General features: G+C 40.8%; 1 protein-coding gene and 1 long non-coding RNA gene across 5 annotated transcripts in view; both read right to left on the bottom strand.

Moving 5' to 3' along the window:
- The window catches only part of LOC124278886 (cell wall protein IFF6-like), a 37,619-nt gene that overhangs the window by 3,250 nt on the left and 10,675 nt on the right, over positions 1-23,694 (bottom strand). The window contains exons 4-10 of one of the 3 annotated variants that reach the window (XM_046714674.1): positions 21,839-22,048; positions 8,819-9,008; positions 8,006-8,119; positions 7,785-7,951; positions 6,316-6,517; positions 3,815-3,988; positions 588-757 (exon numbers count right to left, since the gene is read on the bottom strand). In XM_046714674.1, coding sequence (XP_046570630.1) covers positions 588-757; positions 3,815-3,988; positions 6,316-6,517; positions 7,785-7,951; positions 8,006-8,119; positions 8,819-9,008; positions 21,839-22,048 — 1,227 coding nt within the window. Of the gene's footprint in view, positions 1-587; positions 758-3,814; positions 3,989-6,315; positions 6,518-7,784; positions 8,120-8,818; positions 9,009-21,838; positions 22,049-23,694 lie in introns of all 3 variants that reach the window. The other 2 variants (XM_046714673.1, XM_046714672.1) reach the window with 2 other exon arrangements.
- Positions 2,624-3,555, bottom strand: LOC124278888. 2 transcript variants are annotated; one of them, XR_006899210.1, is made up of 4 exons: positions 3,417-3,555; positions 3,219-3,296; positions 2,973-3,098; positions 2,624-2,834 (listed from the first exon to the last, which is right to left on the bottom strand). It is a non-coding gene; the product is annotated as an uncharacterized LOC124278888 (long non-coding RNA). The 2 variants fall into 2 exon arrangements; XR_006899211.1 differs by having other exon boundaries at positions 2,624-2,756.

Raw genomic sequence — 23,694 nt, 5'->3', positions numbered from 1 at the left:
AGTACATCAAGAAGAAGTACAGGCTATCCATGGATATGTAACGACACAAGTTGATACAAGGTATGTACAGACAGGTAGATATGGACAGACAAAATTGTTGAAAAGGTAGATCACATACGGGTGAAAACAGACACATGTGAGACAGGTAGATACAGGCCCAACAGGTAGAGACAGACAGATTTATTTCTGTAATTCTAAGCCAAAGGCCCATAATACAAAATGCAGGCACATTGGTACATCATGTTGTACATGCTTAAGTGTATTAGATACTGTATATATATAATGGATAAAACATTGTGATATCAGATTTGCTTCTTACTTTCTTTATATGACAAAGGAGACGTCCAAGACAAATTATTGTGTTTATGTTGTTGCAAGAAACTGCGGTTAACAGGTGTACATGTAGATACGGCTAGACAGAATGATGGGAAAGGTAGATACAATGGGCAGTTAAACTTTAACAGGTAGTTAAATCACATATACAGAGACAGGTCCAACAGGTAGAGAGGTAGACATTGGACATGCAGACAGACGGGAGTAGACAGAGGTATATATAGGACACTCATACAGACTGACAGATTACATACCTCTGTGTTCTTGTCTGTGTAGGGAATGTTGAGGACTAGGGCTGCCTTCATCACTAAACATGTTGTGTTACCATCTGACACTGTAAAATTATTGACAACTGGTCCTGATTGCGGCTTTGGAGTTGTTGTTGCTACCGATGTTGTTGTGACATCTTCCTTACACTGTGCTCCTGCAACAACCAAAAAGTGGGTTAACTCTTATTTAGTTCTTTAAGGTTGTGTACAATTATTACATAAAGTCAATAACTACTGCACAGAATTCAATGTGTGTTGTTTCCTTTAAACTGGTGATGTCCGGAGTACTGACCTTGCTGTCTGACAGTGACATATCTGCAATTGTTGTTTAAATCCAAGCAGTGAAATTGATCCAAGCAGAAGCTCTAACAGTATCATGGGTGGGTGGGTGGGTGGGTGTGGAGAAGGAGAGTGGGGATGATGGAATGGTACACAGGGTCGTCAATCTGGTCAATCACTGGCAAGTTATTGTCATCTTAGCTCCTTGTTCGGAATTTAGTACACAGGAACACTGACAAACACCCAGTTGCATCTTCCATACCTTTCTGCAAAGAGTGATGATGTCCAAATTGTTCAACAAAATCCATCCTTTGCCAGGAATACTGACTTTATAAATACGGTAAATGGCACTTGCATTTTCAGGAAACACTTCTTAAGCACTTGAATAACGCCAGACATAGATACAAGCTGAGATTTTACTGATGAACAAAAAAATATAAATTTCCCTAAAATATACATATATTTCTCAAACAGTAAATAATGCAGAGCAAAAAAAAAAGCAGATCTGACAATTTAATTTAACACTTATTATGCTGCTGCAAAACAAGTATGGTCAATACATTTCTTACAGGAACAACCTGAGGTTTATTCTAGTTGTGTCAGCGAGAAGTAGTGGTGGTCCGATTCATTGAAATAATCGAAGATTGGTTGTAGTGACTAAACGACCAAGCAATCGATCATAATTTCTCATAATCAAATAACAAACATTTTGGGAACACTTGTTTTCATTAACAATATTTTTCACATGGTTGGTTTTGTCTGTTACATTTCGTAACCACTACAAGCTCGTTTGAAGTCATGATTGAATATATCTTAAAGGCTCCAAGAAATTTATGTTCCTAACATACTAGTCACCCTTAAAAGATGTGAAATTTTGCCAAAAAGCCCCCAAAGAACTACATGATTTTTCCTTATTTTTATGTGCATTAACAAATTTCATAAATGACGCTCACCAATTATTTTCGATGATTGATCGGTTGCAATGAACCAATCATTAATTATGAGATTTTAACCAATTCCCAACACTAGAGAGTAGGTGGTGGCCACAGTACAGAAGACATGGTCTACACCAGCATATGCTTGATAGATGTGGACCTGGTCTACACCAGCATCTGCAGCTGCTTGCTACACATGGACCTGGTCTGCACCAGCATCTGCAGCTGCTTGCTACATGAGGACCTGATCTACATCAGCATCTGCAGCTGCTTGCTACATGAGGACCTGGTCTAAATCAGCATCTGCTTGCTACATGAGGATCTGGTCTACATCAGCATCTGCTTGCTACATGAGGACCTGGTCTACATCAGCATCTGCAGCTGCTTGCTACATGAGGACCTGGTCTAAACCAGCATCTGCAGCTGCTTGCTACATGAGGACCTGGCTACATGAGGACCTGATCTACATCAGCATCTGCAGCTGCTTGCTACATGAGGATCTGGTCTACATCAGCATCTGCTTGCTACCTGATCTACATCAGCATCTGCAGCTGCTTGCTACATGAGGACCTGGTCTAAACATCAGCATCTGCAGCTGCTTGCTACATGAGGACCTGGTCTACATCAGCATCTGCTTGCTACATGAGGACCTGGTCTACATCAGCATCTGCAGCTGCTTTTCCCCTGGCTGCGTTGCATGAGGACCTGGTCTACATCAGTATCTCCAGCTGCTTGCTACATAGCCATATTACATTTTCTGGAGGACCTGGTCTACATCAGCATCTGCAGCTGCAGCTGCTTGCTACATGAGGACCTGGTCTAAACCAGCATCTGCAGCTGCTTGCTACATGAGGATCTGGTCTACATCAGCATCTGCAGCTGCTTGCTACATGAGGACCTGGTCTACATCAGCATCTGCAGCTGCTTGCTACATGAGGACCTGGTCTACATCAGCATCTGCTTGCTACATGAGGACATGGTCTACATCAGCATCTGCAGCTGCTTGCTACATGAGGACCTGGTCTAAACCAGCATCTGCAGCTGCTTGCTACATGAGGACATGGTCTACATCAGCATCTGCATCTGCTTGCTACATGAGGACCTGGTCTACATCAGCATCTGCAGCTGCAGCTGCAGCTGCTTGCTACATGAGGACCTGGTCTAAACCAGCATCTGCAGCTGCTTGCTACATGAGGACCTGGTCTACATCAGCATCTGCAGCTGCTTGCTACATGAGGACCTGGTCTACATCAGCATCTGCAGCTGCTTGCTACATGAGGACCTGGTCTAAATCAGCATCTGCAGCTGCTTGCTACATGAGGACATGGTCTACATCAGCATCTGCATCTGCTTGCTACATGAGGACCTGGTCTACATCAGCATCTGCTTGCTACATGAGGACCTGGTCTACATCAGCATCTGCTTGCTACATGAGGACCTGGTCTACATCAGCATCTGCAGCTGCTTGCTACATGAGGACCTGGTCTACATTAGCATCTGCAGCTGCTTGCTACATGAGGACCTGGTCTAAACCAGCATCTGCAGCTGCTTGCTACATGAGGACCTGGTCTACATCTGCAGCTGCTTGCTACATGAGGACCTGGTCTACATCAGCATCTGCAGCTGCTTGCTACATGAGGACCTGGTCTACATCAGCATCTGCAGCTGCTTGCTACATGAGGACCTGGTCTAAACCAGCATCTGCAGCTGCTTGCTACATGAGGATCTGGTCTACATCAGCATCTCCAGCTGCTTGCCACATGAGGACCTGGTCTACATCAGCATCTCCAGCTGCTTGCTACATGAGGTGCTGGTCTACATCAGCATCTGCAGCTGCTTGCTACATGAGCAGGAAGCTGCTTCAGTGAACACTCGTGATTCTAAGCAAGTCACTGGAACCATAAAATAGCTCAAATGACATTCAGTCAAAAGAGCAAAAATTGCCTTCTTCTAGGTAATGAATCTTGCTCCACTGCATATTATACCCAATAATATTACCTTGTTTAGTGAAGTTGCCATCATCCAGGTTGAATGCCTGCCACTTGAGACTGCTCAAAATCATTGTAGAGTTATCACCGAAAGTAACAGGCTCTCCATCTTCGCATGTGTAGAAGGTAGTGTCAGCGGTGGCAATCTGTGGTGGGTCGACTTTCCCCTTTAGACGTGTTCCAGCTGTAACACAAAATAACCTGCAGCACTTCAACCTGACTTCCTACTTTGTGCACATTATGAAAATAGTGCACAAATGAAACCCTGAACATTAACATCAAAGCACTGCTGTTGGACCTGTGTATAAAAAGTGAACTGAACCTCATATACCTCGCACTCAGATACAGATATTGGTTGTATCATAATGTTATCATAGGCTGATGTTACTGCGACGCATGATCTCAATAGTACATTCCTAAAACATTACAGAATATTGTCATGGTAACAAAAAGTCATCTTAAGTATCTTTGCACTAGAAGAAGCAGTTTCCTCACAAGCAAACAAACTTGACTGCAGATGATTGTGCCTCCAAAAATCCTATCATCATGACCTACTCATAGTTTTAGCAAGACCTCCAATATTTCAGTTATAGTTATTTCTGAAAATGTTAAAGTCATACCATGATTAACTCAGAAGCAATCTGTACCTATACATACCGTATATGACCGTCCATAAGACGACCCCATGGATAAGATGACCCCCCAAACTTGACCCTTAAAATCAGTGTCAAAATGGTATGTTTCGTGCATAAGTCGATCCCCAGCGATGAGGTCCTAATCGCGGCAAACACAGACCACAGACAACTGGCAGTTACCAATAATTTTAACTTTGGTCCACATTATTCAAAGAATTCACAATCATATATATTGTGTCTACTCACGGATCGAAACGAAGTGTAGTTGACAGAAAATGCATAATATATTGTTTCGCTAAATATCATATTTATTGTAGCAACAAACTGGCTTGCTTATTTTACCCCATTCAACAATCACGAACTGATTACCGCCTCGTTTTCCATTGACTGCTAGTTTACAGTAACATCGGTAAAAATGTGTGAATTTAAATAGCTTCCGTATTTTACCCCATTCCATGTGCGCACAAATTCTGCTTACCACGTTCATGAGGGTCCGATAACCTTAGTGTTGATTATATATATTTTACATAAAAACTATAATTAAAATTACACAATGCTAGGTTATATTTCTGTGGGTTAAATAATAGTACTCTGTATTATATGTTACTGACGACTGTGTCAGAATTCGTCCCGTTATATTATTGTGCATGTTTGAACTTGTTCGCTGGTGATTGCTATTTCCGGCTCAAAGACACACGGTAATCTTAATCTTAATTAATTTATAGAGCAAAAACTGTAATTAAAATTACACAATGCTAGGATATATTTCTTTGGGTTAAATATTAGTATTCTGTATTATATTTTACTGATGACTGCGTCAGAATTCGTCCCGTTATATTATTGTGCATGTTTGAACTTGATCGCCGGGAAACATGTGCACAGCTGATTGCTATTTCCGGCTCAGATACACACGGTAATCTTAATCCCTGCAAATAATACAATGCCCAGCAAAAACAACTTAGAACTTAAAAGGTAAATAATCTTGTCTAGTGATGTTTAATTGCAAATTTGATGTCTCTACTGACAAAGTCGTGTTCTGTTGTTTGTTCACGCGAAGTGATAAGATGTTGTTTTCTTACCCCTGGAAAAAAGTTTGTCCGAAAGCATAACCCAAGGATAAGACGACCCCCTTCTACAGACTGCTTTTTTTGGTCCCCAAAATTCGGCTTATAGACGGTAATATACGGTATATCCTAATACAATATTACCCACCTGAGCATTGTGCTGTCTGAAATTATGACTCTCAAACATTTTCCACAATAACATTTATAAATATTACAATACATTTTATTTGTATAGTACCTATTCTATCACACTTAGCGCACTTTCCATTAGTCTCCAACCCTGGAGTGGAAATAACCCTGACAAACCTCTAGTATCCCCTGGCCCAGCAAGCAATACTTCACGAACATCCGAGTGAGTGTGAGTGAGTGAGTGAGTGAGTGAGTGAGTGAGTGAGTGAGTGAGTGAGTGAGTGAGTGAGTGAGTGAGTGAGTGAGTGTAGTTTTACTCCGCCTAGACAATCCAGTGATCAACAGCATGTGCATCGATCTGTGTAATTGGGAACCTCCAAACAAGTCAGCAAGCCTGACCACCCGATCCTGTTAGTTGCCTCTTACGACAAGCATGGGTTACTGAAGATCAATTCTAACCCGGATCTTCACGGGTTTATGCTATAAGTGTCTGAAGAGGTTTGATCACGCAGAAGCAAAACAAAACATTTTGCAATCATCAGTATCAGTTTTCCATGCTGATTGCACTGCAGCTTCAATTGCTATCTGAATCCATGTAAGAAACAGTTGAAAGTGCTTGTACAACACTACCAATTGTTAAACCATTGTAATGCTTCAGTAAATGACAATGAAAAAATATTTACGTTGCTTGGCATCAGGAAATCGAACTGAATCTTGAACAACTGAGAACCTGATAGATTTGATGCTTGCTGTGTCACTGACGTCTGTGAATTCAAACGTGACACTGTTGTTATCAAAGTTGATAGTGAGACTCGCATTCCCATCAATGTCACACATGCCATCCAATGTGTAGTTCTTTGGAACACCAAACATTTTAGATGAAATCTGCAACAGAATAATCAATACTTCATTGTATGTCTGGGCATACAAATGCATCCTGCTTCTAGAGAGAAGAGGAAGGTGAATTCCCACCACTCATTTACACCTTACACACATGCACTGTATAGAAGATCTCTTCCATGCTACATCCACATCTGACATGTCTATAAAGATGAGACACTATTTCAGTAGACAGAACATTTCTCTGTACTGATGAAGAAAAACACTGATATTTTTAAAATGTTACTCAATTGAATTTTTATGGCGAATGTATACAATCATTTTCGAGGAAAGATATAAAATCACTGGTTACAGTATCATTATTGTGCAGGATAACTTACAGAATTACAGATCGATACTATATTGAGGTGGAACATCATAGTGATGAGCAATATGTCATGTTCTGATAATAAGAGCTAATGCAGCTGGACTCATTGAAACATCCCCTCTTCCATAGATTACTAACAAAAATCTTAAATGAGAGGTCTGCTTGTTGTCAATGCTGCAGTTTACAATATTCACTCGTCATACCAAAAGACGTTAAAATATGGTACTTGTTGGTCCCTGCCTGGCGGTCGGCATTAATGGGTACAACAAGGACTGGTCGGCTCGGAGTCAGTATAATGTGTTTGAGTGGGGTATTCATGCTTCACTGCGGCATGGTATCTCAGTGGGCTAGCACTATAAAACCAGCTTCAGTCTGGGCTAGTACAAGTAGCCGCACATACACATACACACGCATGCATGTCGTCATATGAGCGAAATATTCTCAAGCACGACGTTAAACCCAATTTCACCTCACCTCACCTACAATATTCTCAGTGATATTTGGCATGATAGGGCATGTTGGGGCATGTTGATGGCTGACCACCTAATAGACTTAGAGGCCCCAATACAAGACAGGTTGATGGTGATCTATTGTAAGCAAGAATACCCACTGATTATAGGCTCCTCTTTACAATTCTGATCTAGTCAAGTAAAACATATCATTCTTTTCTGGTAGGCACTGTTTTAATTACAGAGATTATGATTACTGTGTGTAAACAAAACTGAAAACAAAGATCAGCAGTGCATATATTTCCTCCCAATCTTGTCAGTGATTAAATCAAAACAAACCCAAAAAAATATCCAAGAAATTTTATCCAGTGATGAAAAATTTGTAAAGACCATGGCATTAGCTACTGCCTAAATGAAGTCGGCAAGACCTTCAGATCTAAAAACAAAACTGTGTTCAAATACTAAGTGGTGCTGTTAACAAACAAGACCAACTCACAGTTGTGTTGTCCTTGGTTTCATACATGATGGCCAATAGGATGCCTGCATCCATGCGAATACAGGTGTCTGTGCCATTAGAAAACTCATACTGATTCAACTGAGGAATGGGCCTTGTGGTGGTGGAAGGAACCTCTGAAGTGCTGGGTTCTTCGGAGGTGCTGGGTTTGTCAGAGGTGCTGGGTTCTTCTGAAGAGCTGGGTTTGTCAGAGGTGCTGGGTTCTTCTGAAGAGCTGGGTTTGTCGGAGGTGCTGAGTTCTGCTGAAGAGCTGGGTTTTTCTGAGGAGGTTGATTCCCCTTCGGATGTTGACTTGACATCTGCCGCACAGTGCTTCACTGGAAAAATTATTACAATCTTATACAAGGCGATTTTTTATAATATCATTATTGTAGTTCCTTCGAAAGAAGTAGCAAATTCATCTATTTTAAAACCCATTGCACGATCTACATTTTACAAGTGTCAGCTTATGTGGGACAGTGACAATACAATAATATTACAATGTGTCACAGTCATAACTGTCAGCTTATGTCAAGAGAAAATTACAACAAGAAGACAATGTCATCAATATCCCTCGCAATGGCAAAATACTCTTTATGAATGTGTCTACTAGGTATGATTCTGTCAGATGTTTTGGAGTGTATACAGCAAAGTGGAAGGAGAGTATTGAAAGGTTTTTAAGTTCTTCTCCAGAAAGGAGCACTAAGACCAAATTCAGTCGAAGGCAAACTTGTTGGCATGGAAATGCAAAAAAACATTTTATTCAGAATACAGGCACACAACATGATGCCATGTCACTTTCTGTTTGTGAGGATAACACATGTTTCGACACTGATAACATTTAGGATTTGAGCCAAAACTCATCTGGTCCACAAATACAAAAAAGTACTAAATCCCAACTATTCTTTGGTTTGAAACAAATACTTTAAGTTCAGGGGAAACAATCTATTTTTTTCTCAGCCCAATAACCTAGGGATGCTAAATCATCTGTTTGAGCCCAATAGAATCCATGAATATGCATGAAGAAAATAACTCACCATCAGTGCTATATGCTCCTTTAGACAGGTTAAAAGCCTGAACCTGTAGATTCTTCAGTGAAAGAACAACAGTGTATGTTACGTTGTTACTAGAGGTTGACTTGAACTTGAATTCCTGTTGAGCATTACACACGTAGGACTGGTCCGACTTGGACAACGTTTCCATCCCTTCATCATCTTCTATGACAACTGCAACATGACAGACTTAGTATTATTTCCAAACATCATAGTTAGTCAGAATGTCATTGAAGAGCTGAATACAACACCAAACACACTGGCAAATCCAAGAGATAGGTGCAGCAGCTGTATTAGTTATTGCCTTGATCACAGATCATCAGCATTGTGTACTCACCTTGCACCTCCATCTACTACATTTGTCATTGACCAATGACTCCATGATAGTCAAATAGTTGGATAGAAACACATCATTTTCTTGGAAGATGAAACAAATATTCCAAAATGAAGCATTAGGAATCAATTTAGTTTCATTTATAACTAGTGTTTGCCACTGATATGGCAATGTCCCCCGCCACTAAAGAATCCCGCCGGAATATCTATATTTACCACTTTTTATGTTTTGGTCACATAAAAGATGCCTGAAATGACTGGTGTCTGCATAATCACCCAATGTAGGCTGTCAACATAATTGAAAACATTGGGTGCAATGTTTTATGAGATAAGTTAAATAAGTTTGAAAAGCGGTCAAAGTGTCGTGGTGACCTTGAAGATAAGGTCAAGGTCACCCAAATCAACTGGTGTCTGTGTAATCCCCCAATGTAGGCTGTCACCAAATTTGAAGACATTGGGTACAACAGTCCATGAGATGTCGCGTTAACTAGAGTTTGAAAAGTGTTCTAAGTGTCATGGTGACCTTGAAGATAAGGTCAAGGTCACCCAATGTAGGCTGTCACCAAATATGAAGACATTGGATACAACAGTGCATGAGATATCACATTAACAAGAGTTTGAAAGTGTTCAAAGTGTCGTGGTGACCTTGAAAATAAGGTCAAGGTCACCCAAATCGACTGGTGTCTGCGTAATCCCCCAATGTAGGCTGTCACCAAATTTGAAGACATTGGGTACAACAGTTCATGAGATATCGCGTTAACAAGAATCGGGATGTACATACGTACGGACGCCGCTGAATACATATTCCCACGTTCCGCGTTGCATTGGGGGACAATAAACATTAATCATTTCAAGTAAATGATGCAGGATATCTGATAAGTAGTCAGACACAAGCAGTTTACTTCAAACTGTTCACCAGCCAGTTTAACTGTTGTCAGATTAGGTTTACGTCACTACAGAGTGGAAATGCTGAAAACAAAGTATTGTCAACCCTACATGATGGCATAAAATTATTCTACAAAGTGAAGATTATTCAATAAGCAATTTTATGTGAACAGATGTTTTAAAACAACAGTCAATGTCAAATATAAAAATTGGGAGGTCTATGACCCTGACCTTGCTGTGATTGTGTCTATGCAGCACAATATTCTAGGTATTGTTCACAAGTGTGTTTCCAGCAATGCACTCTTATTCTGAACTGGCTCATGTCTCTTGCATACTTGAACGTTTGGAAGGAATTTTGGTCATGAGCAGACAGAACAGACTTGTAAATTGGACCAGAGACTGAATATCATATCTGCACACTAATACTACAGACCAAAACTCCCAACTTCAGCTGTACAACAATTATGTAATTTTTCAAGTAAAATTGATATTTTTATACTTATCCTGACTCATGATCTTTTTCTTATCCTGACTCATGATCTTTTGCTTATCTCCCTTTCCTTTTTGAATGGTAGTGGAACACTTGAATCCCTTGAAGTTCCCTAAGCGGACGTAAAAATACACTCACCCATGAGTTACCTCCCTTTTGCCCTTTTCCCCGCGCAAACAGTCATGTGACCAGCCTTACTTGTCACTCTCTCCTGATTTTCTGCCCATGCACTTGGATCTGCTGTGAAATCCACAGTGTTTTCAGCGGGGAGGTTGGGAGGGCTTCTCGTCATGAGTCAGGATAAGTATAAAAATATCAATTTTACTTGAAAAATTACATATTTTTTCTTATCCTGACTCATGATCTTTTGCTTATAGAATCCGACGGATTGGTGGTGGGTCAAGCCACTTCGTGGATTCATCAGCTGTCCTTAGATACGTCCTGTATCCCCCCCCAATGGGAACTGCATAGCGGCATTTCTGAGATCCTATTCTTCCAACTGCCAACTTCCAACTTGGGGGGACCACATCTTGTGTTACTTCCATCTCAGACAAGTTGAATCATCTTGATTCATGTGGCTTCAGATAAACTAGTATCTTCTTATTACTAGATATCTTATAACAACCCATAGATTATGATAAGATCTTTATCATAAATGAGTTGCGACCCCTTCACGTACAGGTAAGACTGACTGACTGAATTTGGTTTTACGCCGCTTTAAGCAATATTCCAGCAACATCACGGCGGGGGACACCAGAAATGGGCTTCACAAATTGTACCCATGTGGAGATTCGAAACGTACAGGTAAGAACTTTACCTGTACAGGATCTTTAATCACTCATGCTAGTCTGTCCTAGACTGTGCGCATGGACTTTTAAACTAATACTTTTCTTTAGTAAAAGTTATCAACAAGTCAACGTGATAAAGGGTGAGATTTTCCAACTCAGCGCGCCTTTGTGAAGCCGTTAGTACCTGTGCTACAACGAGAGGCCCAAATTGGTGAATGCCTGAGACGTCTTCAGTGGCTATGTCTCGGAGGTAGTGGTTGGCAAACACTGTGTCCGACTTCTAAAAGCAGCCCTCCATAATTGCTGATATAGAGAAATTTCCATGCAGAGTCAGTGTTGACGTCAATGCTCTGACTTCGTGTGGGTTGGAAGCTCTTGGAGGTTCTAGTGCTGCCGCTTTATAGTCTCTCAATATGACGGCTCTCATCCAGAACGATATCGTCGTTCTTGAGACTTCTGCTGACGTCTCTGTGGATAATGGGATGAACAGACGCTTGAATTTTCGTCTCCTTGTCTTAGTCTTTGAAGATATATCTTCAGGGCTCTGACCGGACACAAGGATAGGATTGTAGATAGCGCTGGTACGTAGAACTGTCCATCTGGCTGACCAGGTAGTTGGTTCTTGGCAATGAAGTCCTATCTAAGTCCTAGATGAACTGCAGCATGTTGCCCCGTGTCGAATCTCGTTCGACCAAAGTCCAGCGCATGTATCTCTGATATTCGAGCTGCCGTGTCTAGCGCAAGCAGGAACAGAGTCTTCTGTGTCAGCAGCTCGAGTGTATTAGATAATGTTGAACCTTTCAGATGTCTGGTCTGTCTAAGATGACACAGGTATTCCGCCACTTGAGGATGAGTAGCTTTCATCGTAATGAAGTCTTTCCGCCTTGCATAAGTCTCAAACTTCAGCCACTTGTCATCATACATGTTACGAATAGATCTGCATAACGCTAGCCTTACTACCTTGGCTGCCCTGGCGGAGTATCCTCTTTTCTTCAAACATGTTTTGATACGGTCCAAACGTGTAGCTGGAACAGTGTTGGGTTTCTGTGGACTTGCTTGGTGTGCGGATGTATGAGTAGGTTCGGCCAATCTGGTAACTTGATTGTTGGACTTCCGAGATCTTCTATTAGGTCTAGGAACCATACTCTCGCTGGCCAGTATGGCGCGACCAAGGTCAGTTGTAGCGCCTGTGTCTGTTTGATCTTCAACAGTACTTTTGGTAGTAATATCAGTGGTGGAAACGCACAAGCGTTAAGTCCTTCCCATGATATGTTCAGTGCATCTGTTGCCAAGGCTTGAGGATCTGGAACTGTGAGACAAATGTCTGTACTTGTTTGTTGAACCACGTGGCAAACAGGTCTATGCATGGGGATCCTATTTCCCTTATGATGAGCCTGACTGACTGACTGACTGACTGACTGACTGACTGACTGACTGAGTTTAATTTTTACGCTGCTTTTAGCAATATTCCAGCAATATCACGGCGGGGGACACCAGAAATGGGCTTCAAACATTGTGCCCATGTGGGGAATCGAACCCGGGTCTTCGGCGTGACGAGCCAACGCTTTAACCACTAGGCTACCCCACCGCCCCTATGATGAGCCGAAATTCTTCTGGATGGAGTATCCATTCTGTAGGTGACGGGTGCAGTGGTCGGGAGAGTGTCTGCAAGCACATTCTTGGCTCCGGATATGTGACACGCCTTTATCCAGATGTTTGCCTCCTCCATGATGTGGAACAACTGGAATGTGAGCTGTAGTACGCTTGGTGATCTTGTAGATCCTTGCGGATTTATGGAGAATGCCACTGTAGAGTTGTTCGTGTGGACCATCAGCATTCTGTTGATCAGTGAGCTCGATCATAGTTGTAAGGCGTTGATCACAGCTTTCATCTCCAGCAGATTGATGTGAAAAGGCTGCTCTGTTTGGACCACTTCCTTGATGCAACTTGATTGTTGAGATGTGCACTCCAACCTTGTACCAATGCGTCTACGTAGAGATGTGTGTCGAAGGCGGGCTCTTGTAAATGGGTCCACCAAAGTAGGTTCCTCTTAAGATTGTCTGGCAGCAAGATAGGGTCGATGCTGTCCAGATGTTTTGTCAGGAACCGTTGCAGCGGCCTTAGTTGTAATCTTCCTGTGCGAGTCAAGTCCTGCGCCGAGGTTAGTAGACCGAATTGACATTGCCATGTTCGTAGTGTTAACGGAGAGATGACTGCTTGTGGAATCATGGCTTGTATCTTGACCCAATGATCTTCTGGGACCACAATTCGATTCTGTGTTGTGATAATTCTTATTCCCAGCAATAGAAGATCTTGTTTGATTCTAACTCCAACTTCATCAGGTTCACTAGCCATCCTAGTTGCGTGAGCAACTTAATTGTGAAGTTCAGCTGCTGTCTGACTTGATTGGCACTTTGAAGAACCTGTATGCCGCCGTCCAGATAACCGGCACTGCGTAGACCTCGATGCTGCAGATAGGTGCTGATAGGCTTGGTTATTCGTATGAATAATCATAGAGCCGACGATATTCCAAACGGTAGGATGTTCCATTGGAAGTGCTAACCTCTGATTGCAGTGATGATACATCATTCTTCCCCTTATATACGCAGGCGATCTGTGTTGACATCGAAGTTGTCTATTTATAGCAAGGCTGGCTCCAGTGTAGCATCACAGGGGACAGGTACTCATACCGACTTTTATCAGGAACAACTTCAAAAATAAACATCGTTTATCCTAAGGCTAGACATCTATTAGATTCCCATGATGATAACAGGCCGTAGTTGTATACTGTTTCCAAGGCTGCCGATGAAGTATTCCTCCATACCACGGGTTTGTTTACAAATCAGAAAACATGTTGGAGCCTGCTCTGTCAGTGGGAGGCGTTGTCTGACGTGGACCAATCAGCTTCCAAGCATGACATCACCGGTGTTGTAGCAAGTTGGCCTCCATAAAATCTGATGCAATTAGTTGGTTGAGTAAAAGTGCGGGTAATTCTACGCCGCTCATATAAACCTCTTGAATAAGGGTTGCTCAAGTGTAAATTCTTGTTCAGTGATATAAATCACGTATTCCCATTGTGAATAATATAAAAGAGTCATCAGAAGATGACATATCCCCGACCCCCATATCTTTGAAAGAACAAATCATCTGACAGTTACTTAAAGTCCAGCTTGATTTTAGACTAAGTGCAAATCGTTTCCATGGAAATCATGAAAAAATAAATGACAAAATCTGCAAATAGCAAAAGGCACCACTTTGGGATCTGCCTCACATATCTGCCAAGTTTTGCTGAAAGATATTAAGAAGTTTTAGGTTGTGCTCGAGGAACAAAACCTACCCCTCCTTTTGAGACTAAGTCCAAATTGTTTTCATGGAAACTGAGAAAATAATAAATCACAAATATCTGCAAATAGCAAAAGGCACCACTTTGGCATCTGCCTGACATATCTGCCAAGTTTTGCTGAAAGATATTAAGAAGTTTTCCAGTTGTGTTCGGAAGCGAAACCCATCCCTTCCTTTTGAGACTAAGTCGAATCATTTCCATGGAAACCGAGAAAATAATAAATCACAAATATCTGCAAATAGCAAAGGCACCACTTCAAGATCTGCCTCACATATCTGCCAAGTTTTGCTGAAAGATATAGAGAGGTTTTGAGTTGTGCTCGGAAAGCGAAGCCCACCCCTCACTTTTGGGATTAAGTCGAATCGTTTCCATGGAAACCGGGAAAAATAAAAATGCCAAAATCTGTAAATAGCAAAAGGCACAACTTTAGGATCTGTTTGATATATCTACCAAGTTTTGTTGAAAAATATTATCACGGTTTTGAGTTGTGCTCGGAAGCGAAAGCAATCCTTACTTTTTGAGACTAAGTCCAAAATGTTTCCATGGAAACCAAGAAAAATAAAAATGACAAAAATCTGCAAATAGCAAAGGCACCACTTAAGGTTCTGTTTCATACATCTACCAAGTTTTGTTGAAAAATATTGAGCGGTTCTTGAGTTATGCTCGGAAAGCGAAGCCCACCCCTCACTTTTGGGATTAAGTCGAATCGTTTCCATGGAAACCGGGAAAAATAAAAATACCAAAATCTGCAAATAGCAAAGGGCACCACTTAAGGTTCTGTTTGATATATCTACCAAGTCTTGTTGAAAAATATTGAGCGGTTCTTGAGTTATGCTCGAGGAAGCGAAGCCCACCCCTCACTTTTGGGATTAAGTCGAATCATTTCCATGGAAACCGGGAAAAATAAAAATGCCAAAATCTGTAAATAGCAAAAGGCACAACTTTAGGATCTGTTTGATATATCTACCAAGTTTTGTTGAAAAATATTATCACGGTTTTGAGTTGTGCTCGGAAGCGAAAGCAATCCTTACTTTTGAGACTAAGTCCAAAATGTTTCCATGGAAACCAAGAAAAATAAAATGCCAAAATCTGCAAATAGCAAAGGCACCACTTAAGGTTCTGTTTCATACATCTACCAAGTTTTGTTGAAAAATATTGAGCGGTTCTTGAGTTATGCTCGGAAAGCGAAGCCCACCCCTCACTTTTGGGATTAAGTCGAATCGTTTCCATGGAAACCGGGAAAAATAAAAATACCAAAATCTGCAAATAGCAAAAGGCACCACTTAAGGTTCTGTTTGATATATCTACCAAGTCTTGTTGAAAAATATTGAGCGGTTCTTGAGTTATGCTCGGAAGCGAAGCCCACCCCTCACTTTTGGGATTAAGTCGAATCATTTCCATGGAAACCGGGAAAAATAAAAATGCCAAAATCTGCAAATAGCAAAAGGCACAACTTTAGGATCTGTTTGATATATCTACCAAGTTTTGTTGAAAAATATTGAATGGTTCTTGAGTTATGCTCGAGGAAGCGAAAGCAATCCTTACTTTTTGAGACTAAGTCCAAAATGTTTCCATGGAAACCGGGAAAAATAAAAATGACAAAATCTGCAAATAGCAAAGGCACCACTCATGGTTCTGTTTGATATATCTACCAACTTTTGTTGAAAAATATTGAGCGGTTCTTGAGTTATGCTCGGAAGCGAAGCCCACCCCTCACTTTTGGGACTAAGTCGAATTGTTTCCATGGAAACCGGAAAAATAAAAATGCCAAAATCTGTAAATAGCAAAGGCACCACTTTAGGATCTGTTTGATATATCTACCAAGTTTTGTTGAAAAATATTGAATGGTTCTTGAGTTATGCTCGGAAAGCGAAGCCCACCCTTCTTTAAGACTAAGTCCAAAAGCGTTTCCATGGAAACCGAGAAAAATAAAAATGACAATTATCTGTAAATAGCAAAAGGCACCACCTTAGGTTATGTTTGACATATCTACCAATTTTGGTTAAAAAATATCAAAGCGGTCTTTGAGTTATGGTCGGAAACAAAATGATTATAGATGAAGTGATTCCTTTCATCAAGTAGGTTGTCATCCAAAACTGAACCTATACAGGTATAAGGTTTGTGCAGGTTGTAGAGTTGTGCAGGCTGTAACTGTAGAGATCGCACGTTGTAGATCTTTTTGTTGAGTTTTAAACTCGGACAAAACCATCCGTTTTCATCATTGCTTCGTTTTATTCAGCCGTATGGTAATAGAGTCGACGTCAACATCCTGCCTGTTGATGTAAGGGTTTGTTTACCCTAGGGTTCGCGAACCCTGTAGATGTCTGCGTTGCTGTTATCTGCCTGTAGATCTGAGAGCTCTCGAACCTTGTAGTGTCTGTATCTTTCTCAAAGCTGTGCGTAGGTTAGAAGGTATATGTTGGATATAGGTTCAATCTGAGGAATAGTCACATTAAAGTCGTCATTACGCATCTTATAAGCGTAGACTTCATCTATATCCTTAGGAGACTCCAAGTTCAAACCATCAGTAACCTCTGAGTCCGAGAAGCGAAGTCTGGTTATTCATCAGTTATCTCCTGATCGGTATAGCTATGCCTCCGCGATTCATCCTTCTGCGAACCTGTATCCCTTCTCGAACCTCCATCATCCTTTCGCGAACTGAAGATTCCTCCCTTTGCGAACGTCTATCTTGAGAGTCCTCTCTTCGCGAACCTCTAACTGTTGATTCATCTCTTCGCGAACATCTGTGACGTGAGCCTACTCTTCGCGAACCTCAGTTGCTAGATGTATCCCTTCGCGAACCTCTGTGATGTGAGCCTTCTCTTCGCGAACCTCTGTATCGTGATGAGTGACTTCGCGAACGTCTGTGAGAGATATGAGATCTCGATCTAGAACGGCTATGTGCAGGAGATAAATCCTTTGATGTTCTCGAACGTTGAGGGTTCCTGATGTAGAACGGTGAGTAGGCATCTCTATCCTCTATCCTCCTCCAAGATGATACAGTCGTCAGACTGTGGAGACCTTCGCAAAGGTGTACGTTCGCCAATGTAGTCTTGAGACGTAGTTCTATGTGGACTACGTTCGCACAGGTCCGTAGGTTTGCGCACGGTGTCGGTAGATGAGACGCTTCGCCGAGCCTTCGCTTCTTCCTCGAACCTGTGTTCCATCATAGCCATCATCTGGTTGGTGAATTGTCTCAATTTCACCCAGATCAAGTTCTGCGTTGATTGAAGCTGCTTTGGTGTAGAAGAAGCGTTCGCGAACGCTGATGAATTGTGTGCCTCAACTTCACTCCTTTGACAAGTCGGTGGTAGTTTGTCAAACAGCTGGCCTGCTGTGACAGTTGCAGGAGACAATCTAGTAGTCATGGAAGTCGATTGCGTCGCCGATCTCAAAGGTACCTCGGGTAGAAGTAACGGGAGATCATCAAAAAAAATCTACTTCATGCGGAGGTAATATCTCTTCGTTGAAGGATTTCTGATGCGTTGACTTACAAGGCCGCATAGATTTACCCTCCGATCCAGTAACAGATGCTTTCTTCTGCGACGTAGAAGAAGACGACGTCTTTTTCTTAGCTTGAGTCAGAGTCAACTGCGTTGAAGCCAATCTCTTCTTGGCCCCCTTACCAGCAGACTGCCCCTGCAACGCACTAAACATAGCAACAGTATTATGAACTTACGCAGTAGCAAGCAACATACGGTTTGAAGGTTGATCTCCTGTTTTATAAGTCATGACTTGAGATGACTTCCTCGCCGGATCCAAGGCACGTCTACAGATATAAGACAAATATTGATTAAATTGAAGATTTGATAAATCAACACAATAAGTACAGCGCAAGCTGGAAGAACATGGTTTTATGCACGAAAGGCACTGGGGGTGAGAATCAGCCACGGATAACCTGTGCCTGCAAACACTGCAAGATTCCATGAAATGTAAACAAAGTTACATAACGATGAAATAAAGACACAAATACATTAATTTATATAATACATAGCAGTTATTGCCAAATCCATATACAGCGTAATTTTGAAGAATAGGACCTAAATAAAAAGGATATAATGCCGTATAAGGGACTCCAGTGCTCGCCCAACCATCCGCTTGGGCGAAAAGGGAGAGAATGACAAGTAAGGCTGGTCACATGATTGTTTGCGTGGGAAAAGGGCAAAAGGGAGGTAACTCGTGGGTGAGTGTATTTTTACGTCCGCTTAGGGAACTTCAAGGGATTCAAGTGTTCCACTACCATTCGAAAAGGAAAGGGAGATAAGCAAAAGATCATGAGTCAGGATAAGAAAAAGATCATGAGTCAGGATAAGACAAAATAATAATGATCATTCTTGACAAAATACAAGACCTGTATCAAACTAGCCCTTTACTATAAACAAAGAAGCCATTACCCAAATCTGAAAACAACACAATAAATGATTGTAAAGTTATTGATTAAACAAATCTGGACTTTTTTATCCTGAGGTCAAGAGATGTTGTGATAATTTTTGATAAATACAAAACATCAAAATATAACTTTACAATTGCACTGCACCTCTCTAAGATGTGGAGGGTCATCCCCAAATTTGAAAACAATCCAATGGCTGAACAAACATTCCCTTTGGTTTTTCAAAGTTAAAAAAAATGTAAATTAATGCAAGTCTTTAACAAGAGTCATCAGAAGATGACATCCCCTCGGCCCCCACAAATTTGAAAGAACAAGTCATCTAAGTTAATCTAACAGTTTACTTGAAGTCCAACTTGATGAGAGAATTTACAAGAGTATACAAAAGTACACAAGAGAAGTTATTGGGCTATGCTAAACAATAACATGGAATTGGGGTTCTTAACTTTGTACTCCTATGTCAGGTATACACCAAATTCAAAGTCAAAGGAAAAACTAAACAAGAGTCATCAGAAGATGACATATCCCCCGGCCCCCACATCTTTGAAAGAACAAATCATCTGACAGTTACTTAAAGTCCAGCTTGATTTTAGACTGAGTGCAAATCGTTTCCATGGAAATCATGAAAAAAATACATGACAAAAATCTGCAAATAGCAAAAGGCACCACTTTGGGATCTGCCTCACATAGCTGCCAAGTTTTGCTGAAAGATATTTAGAAGTTTTCGCGTTGTGCTCCGGAAACAAAACCTACCCCTCCCTTTTGAGACTAAGTCCAAATTGTTTCCATGGAAACTGAGAAAATAATAAATCACAAATATCTGCAAATAGCAAAAGGCACCACTTTGGCATCTGCCTCACATATCTGCCAAGTTTTGCTGAAAGATATTAAGAAGTTTTCCAGTTGTGCTCTGGAAACGAAACCCATCCCTTCCTTTTTGAGACTAAGTCTGAATCATTTCCATGGAAACCGAGAAAATAATAAATCACAAATATCTGCAAATAGCAAAAGGCACCACTTCAAGATCTGCCTCACATATCTGCCAAGTTTTGCTGAAAGATATAGAGAAGTTTTTGAGTTGTGCTCCGGAAACGAAGCCCACCCCTCACTTTTGGGACTAAGTCCGAATCGTTTCCATGGAAACCGGGAAAAATAAAAATGCCAAAAATCTGCAAATAGCAAAAGGCACAACTTTAGGATGTGTTTGATATATCTACCAAGTTTTGTTGAAAAATATTATACGGTTTTTGAGTTGTGCTCCGGAAACGAAAGCAATCCTTACTTTTTGAGACTAAGTCCAAAATGTTTCCATGGAAACCAAGAAAAAAATAAAATGCCAAAATCTGCAAATAGCAAAAGGCACCACTTAAGGTTCTGTTTCATACATCTACCAAGTTTTGTTGAAAAATATTGAACGGTTCTTGAGTTATGCTCCGGAAACGAAGCCCACCCCTCACTTTTGCAACTAAGTCCGAATCTTTTCCATGGAAACCGGGAAAAGTAAAAATGCTAAAAATCTGTAAATAGCAAAAGGCACCACTTTAGGATCTGTTTGATATATCTACCAAGTCTTGTTGAAAAATATTGAATGGTTCTTGAGTTATGCTCCGGAAACGAAACCCACCCCTTCCTTTTGAGACTAAGTCTGAATCATTTCCATGGAAACCAAAAAAATAATAAATCCCAAATATCTGCAAATAGCAAAAGGCACCACTTTGGGATCTGCCTCACATATCTGCCAAGTTTTGCTGAAAGACATTGAGAAGTTTTCGAGTTGTGCTCTGGAAACGAAGCCCACCCCTCACTTTTGGGACTAAGTCCCGAATCGTTTCCATGGAAACCGGGAAAAATAAAAATGCCAAAAATCTGCAAATAGCAAAAGGCACAACTTTAGGATCTGTTTGATATATCTACCAAGTTTTGTTGAAAAATATTGAACGGTTCTTGAGTTATGCTCCGGAAACGAAAGCAATCCTTACTTTTTGAGACTAAGTCCAAAATGTTTCCATGGAAACCGGGAAAAATAAAAATGACAAAAATCTGCAAATACCAAAAGGCACCACTTCAAGGTTCTGTTTCATATATCTACCAAGTTTTGTTGAAAATATTGAACGGTTCTTGAGTTATGCTCCGGAAACGAAGCCCACCCCTCACTTTTGGGACTAAGTCCGAATCGTTTCCATGGAAACCGGGAAAAATAAAAATGCCAAAAATCTGTAAATGGCAAAAGGCACAACTTTAGGATCTGTTTGATATATCTACCAAGTTTTGTTGAAAAATACTGAACGGTTCTTGAGTTATGCTCCGGAAACGAAGCCCACCCTTCTTTAAGACTAAGTCCAAAACGTTTCCATGGAAACCGAGAAAAATAAAAATGACAATAATCTGTAAATAGCAAAAGGCACCACCTTAGGTTATGTTTGACATATCTACCAATTTTGGTTAAAAAATATCGAACGGTCTTTGAGTTATGCTCCGGAAACAAAATGATTACGGACGGACCGAGCGACGACTATATCCCACGCGCATTACATGCGGTGGGATAAAATAATAGCATTTCTGAAACAGCCAATGAGTTGTAATCAACTGTAACAAAATACTGTAACCTATCCCCCTTGGGAGGTTTCAGAAAATTTACCAACCTGCATTTCCCTTCCTGTGTAGGTAATAAAATATGGCATATTGGGGTGCAGGTAGTTCAAGTAATCCCACAGGAAGATTTAGTCAGTGAAGTCAAGAAGAAACAGACTGCACCTGGGAAAATTAAGACACACTACTCACCGTGGGTAAGATTTTTCTTGGGGAACATCTTCTTAGAATCATACTGGAACATCATGTCGAGTGTTACAGTCACAGTATCTGCTTTCTTGCTGAAGATTAGTGTCCATTTTGCATCGGTTTTGTTGAAATTGATGATCAGCGTGGCTTGATTTTCTCCACATGACCCACTTACAGAGTGTTTTTCACTTGACTTCACAGAACCTGTTGCCTGGCAGAGAGAAACAACAAGATGTTGATAAAAAGAAAATGTATGTAAGAGCAGAGAATACCCAGTCTTGACTATACAGATTCCTTTTTGTGGAAAGGTAAAAATAGCTGGGAAAATTATGTGAATGGAACATGATTGTAGACACCAGGTGTTTGCAAAAAGGGACAGAATGCTGCTCCCGCCCAGCAGCACACGCCACCCACACAATTTGCCCTGAAAAAGGAAGCAACAAGAAGACAAAGTCATCAATATCCCCCGCAATGGCAAGATACTCTTCATGATTATGTCTACGAGTTATGATTAAGTCAAATATTTTGGTGTGTATATAGAAAAGTGGAAGGAGAGTATTGAAAGGTTTATTAAGTTCTGCTCGCGAAAAGAGCACTACCACTAATTTCAGTTTTAGTCAAACTTGTTGTCATGGAAATGACAACAAGAAGACAAAGTCATCAATATCCCCCGCAATGGCAAAATACTCTTCATGATTATGTCTACGAGTTATGATTATGTCAAATATTTAGGTGTGTATATAGAAATATTTAGGTGTGTATATAGAAAAGTGGAAGGAGAGTATTGAAAGGTTTTTAAAGTTCTGCTCCAGAAAGCCAAAAATATTTTATTCGAATTCAGCACTATCACCAATTTCAGTGAAACTTGTTGCCATGGAAATGCCAAAAATATTTTATTCGGAATTCCAAAACTACCAAAGGGCACCAGTACACCACAAGACCAATCTATGTGCCACGTTTGGTGAAGAAACATTGAACAGTTTTAGAGTTCTGCTCCGGAAAAGAGCACTACTACAATTTCAGGCTAAGTCAAACTTGTTGCCATGGAAACGCCAAAAATATTTTATTCAGAATTCCAAAACTACCAAAAGGCACCAGTACACCACCAGATCTATGTATGTGCCAAGTTTGGTGAAGAAATATTGAACGGTTTTAGAGTTCTGCTCCGGAAAATAGCACTACCACTAATTTCAGTCAAAGTCAAACTTGTTGCCATGGAAACGCCAAAAATATTTTATTCAGAATTCCAAAACTACCAAAAGGCACCAGTACACCACCTGATCTATCTATGTGCCAAGTTTGGTGAAGAAATAGTTAACGATTTTAGAGTTCTGCTCCGGAAAAGAGCACAACCACCAATTTCAGGCTAAGTCGAACTTGTTGCTATGGAAACGCCAAAAATGTTTTATTCAGAATTCCAAAACTACCAAAAGGCACCAGTACACCACCAGATCTATGTATGTGCCAAGTTTGGTAAAGAAATAGTTAACGGTTTTAGAGTTCTGCTCCGGAAAAGTGCACTACCACCAATTTCAGGCTAAGTCAAACTTGTTGCCACAGAAACGCCAAAAATATTTTATTCAGAAATCCAAAACTACCAAAAGGCACCAGTACACCACCAGATCTATCTATGTGCTAAGTTTGGTGAAGAAATAGTTAACGGTTTTAGAGTTCTGCTCCGGAAAAGTGCACTACCACCAATTTCAGGCTAAGTCGAACTTTTTGCCATGGAAACGCCAAAAATGTTTTATTCAGAATTCCAAAACTACCAAAAGGCACCAGTACACCACCAGATCTATCTATGTGCCAAGTTTGGTGAAGAAATATTGAACAGTTTTAGAGTTCTGCTCCGGAAAA

Source organism: Haliotis rubra, unplaced genomic scaffold, assembly GCF_003918875.1.
Source record: "Haliotis rubra isolate DU_JTF1 unplaced genomic scaffold, ASM391887v1 Scf243, whole genome shotgun sequence".
Taxonomy (NCBI): domain Eukaryota; kingdom Metazoa; phylum Mollusca; class Gastropoda; order Lepetellida; family Haliotidae; genus Haliotis; species Haliotis rubra.
The sequence above is the reverse complement of the archived record's forward strand: the minus strand, read 5'-3'. Positions and strand labels throughout refer to the sequence as shown.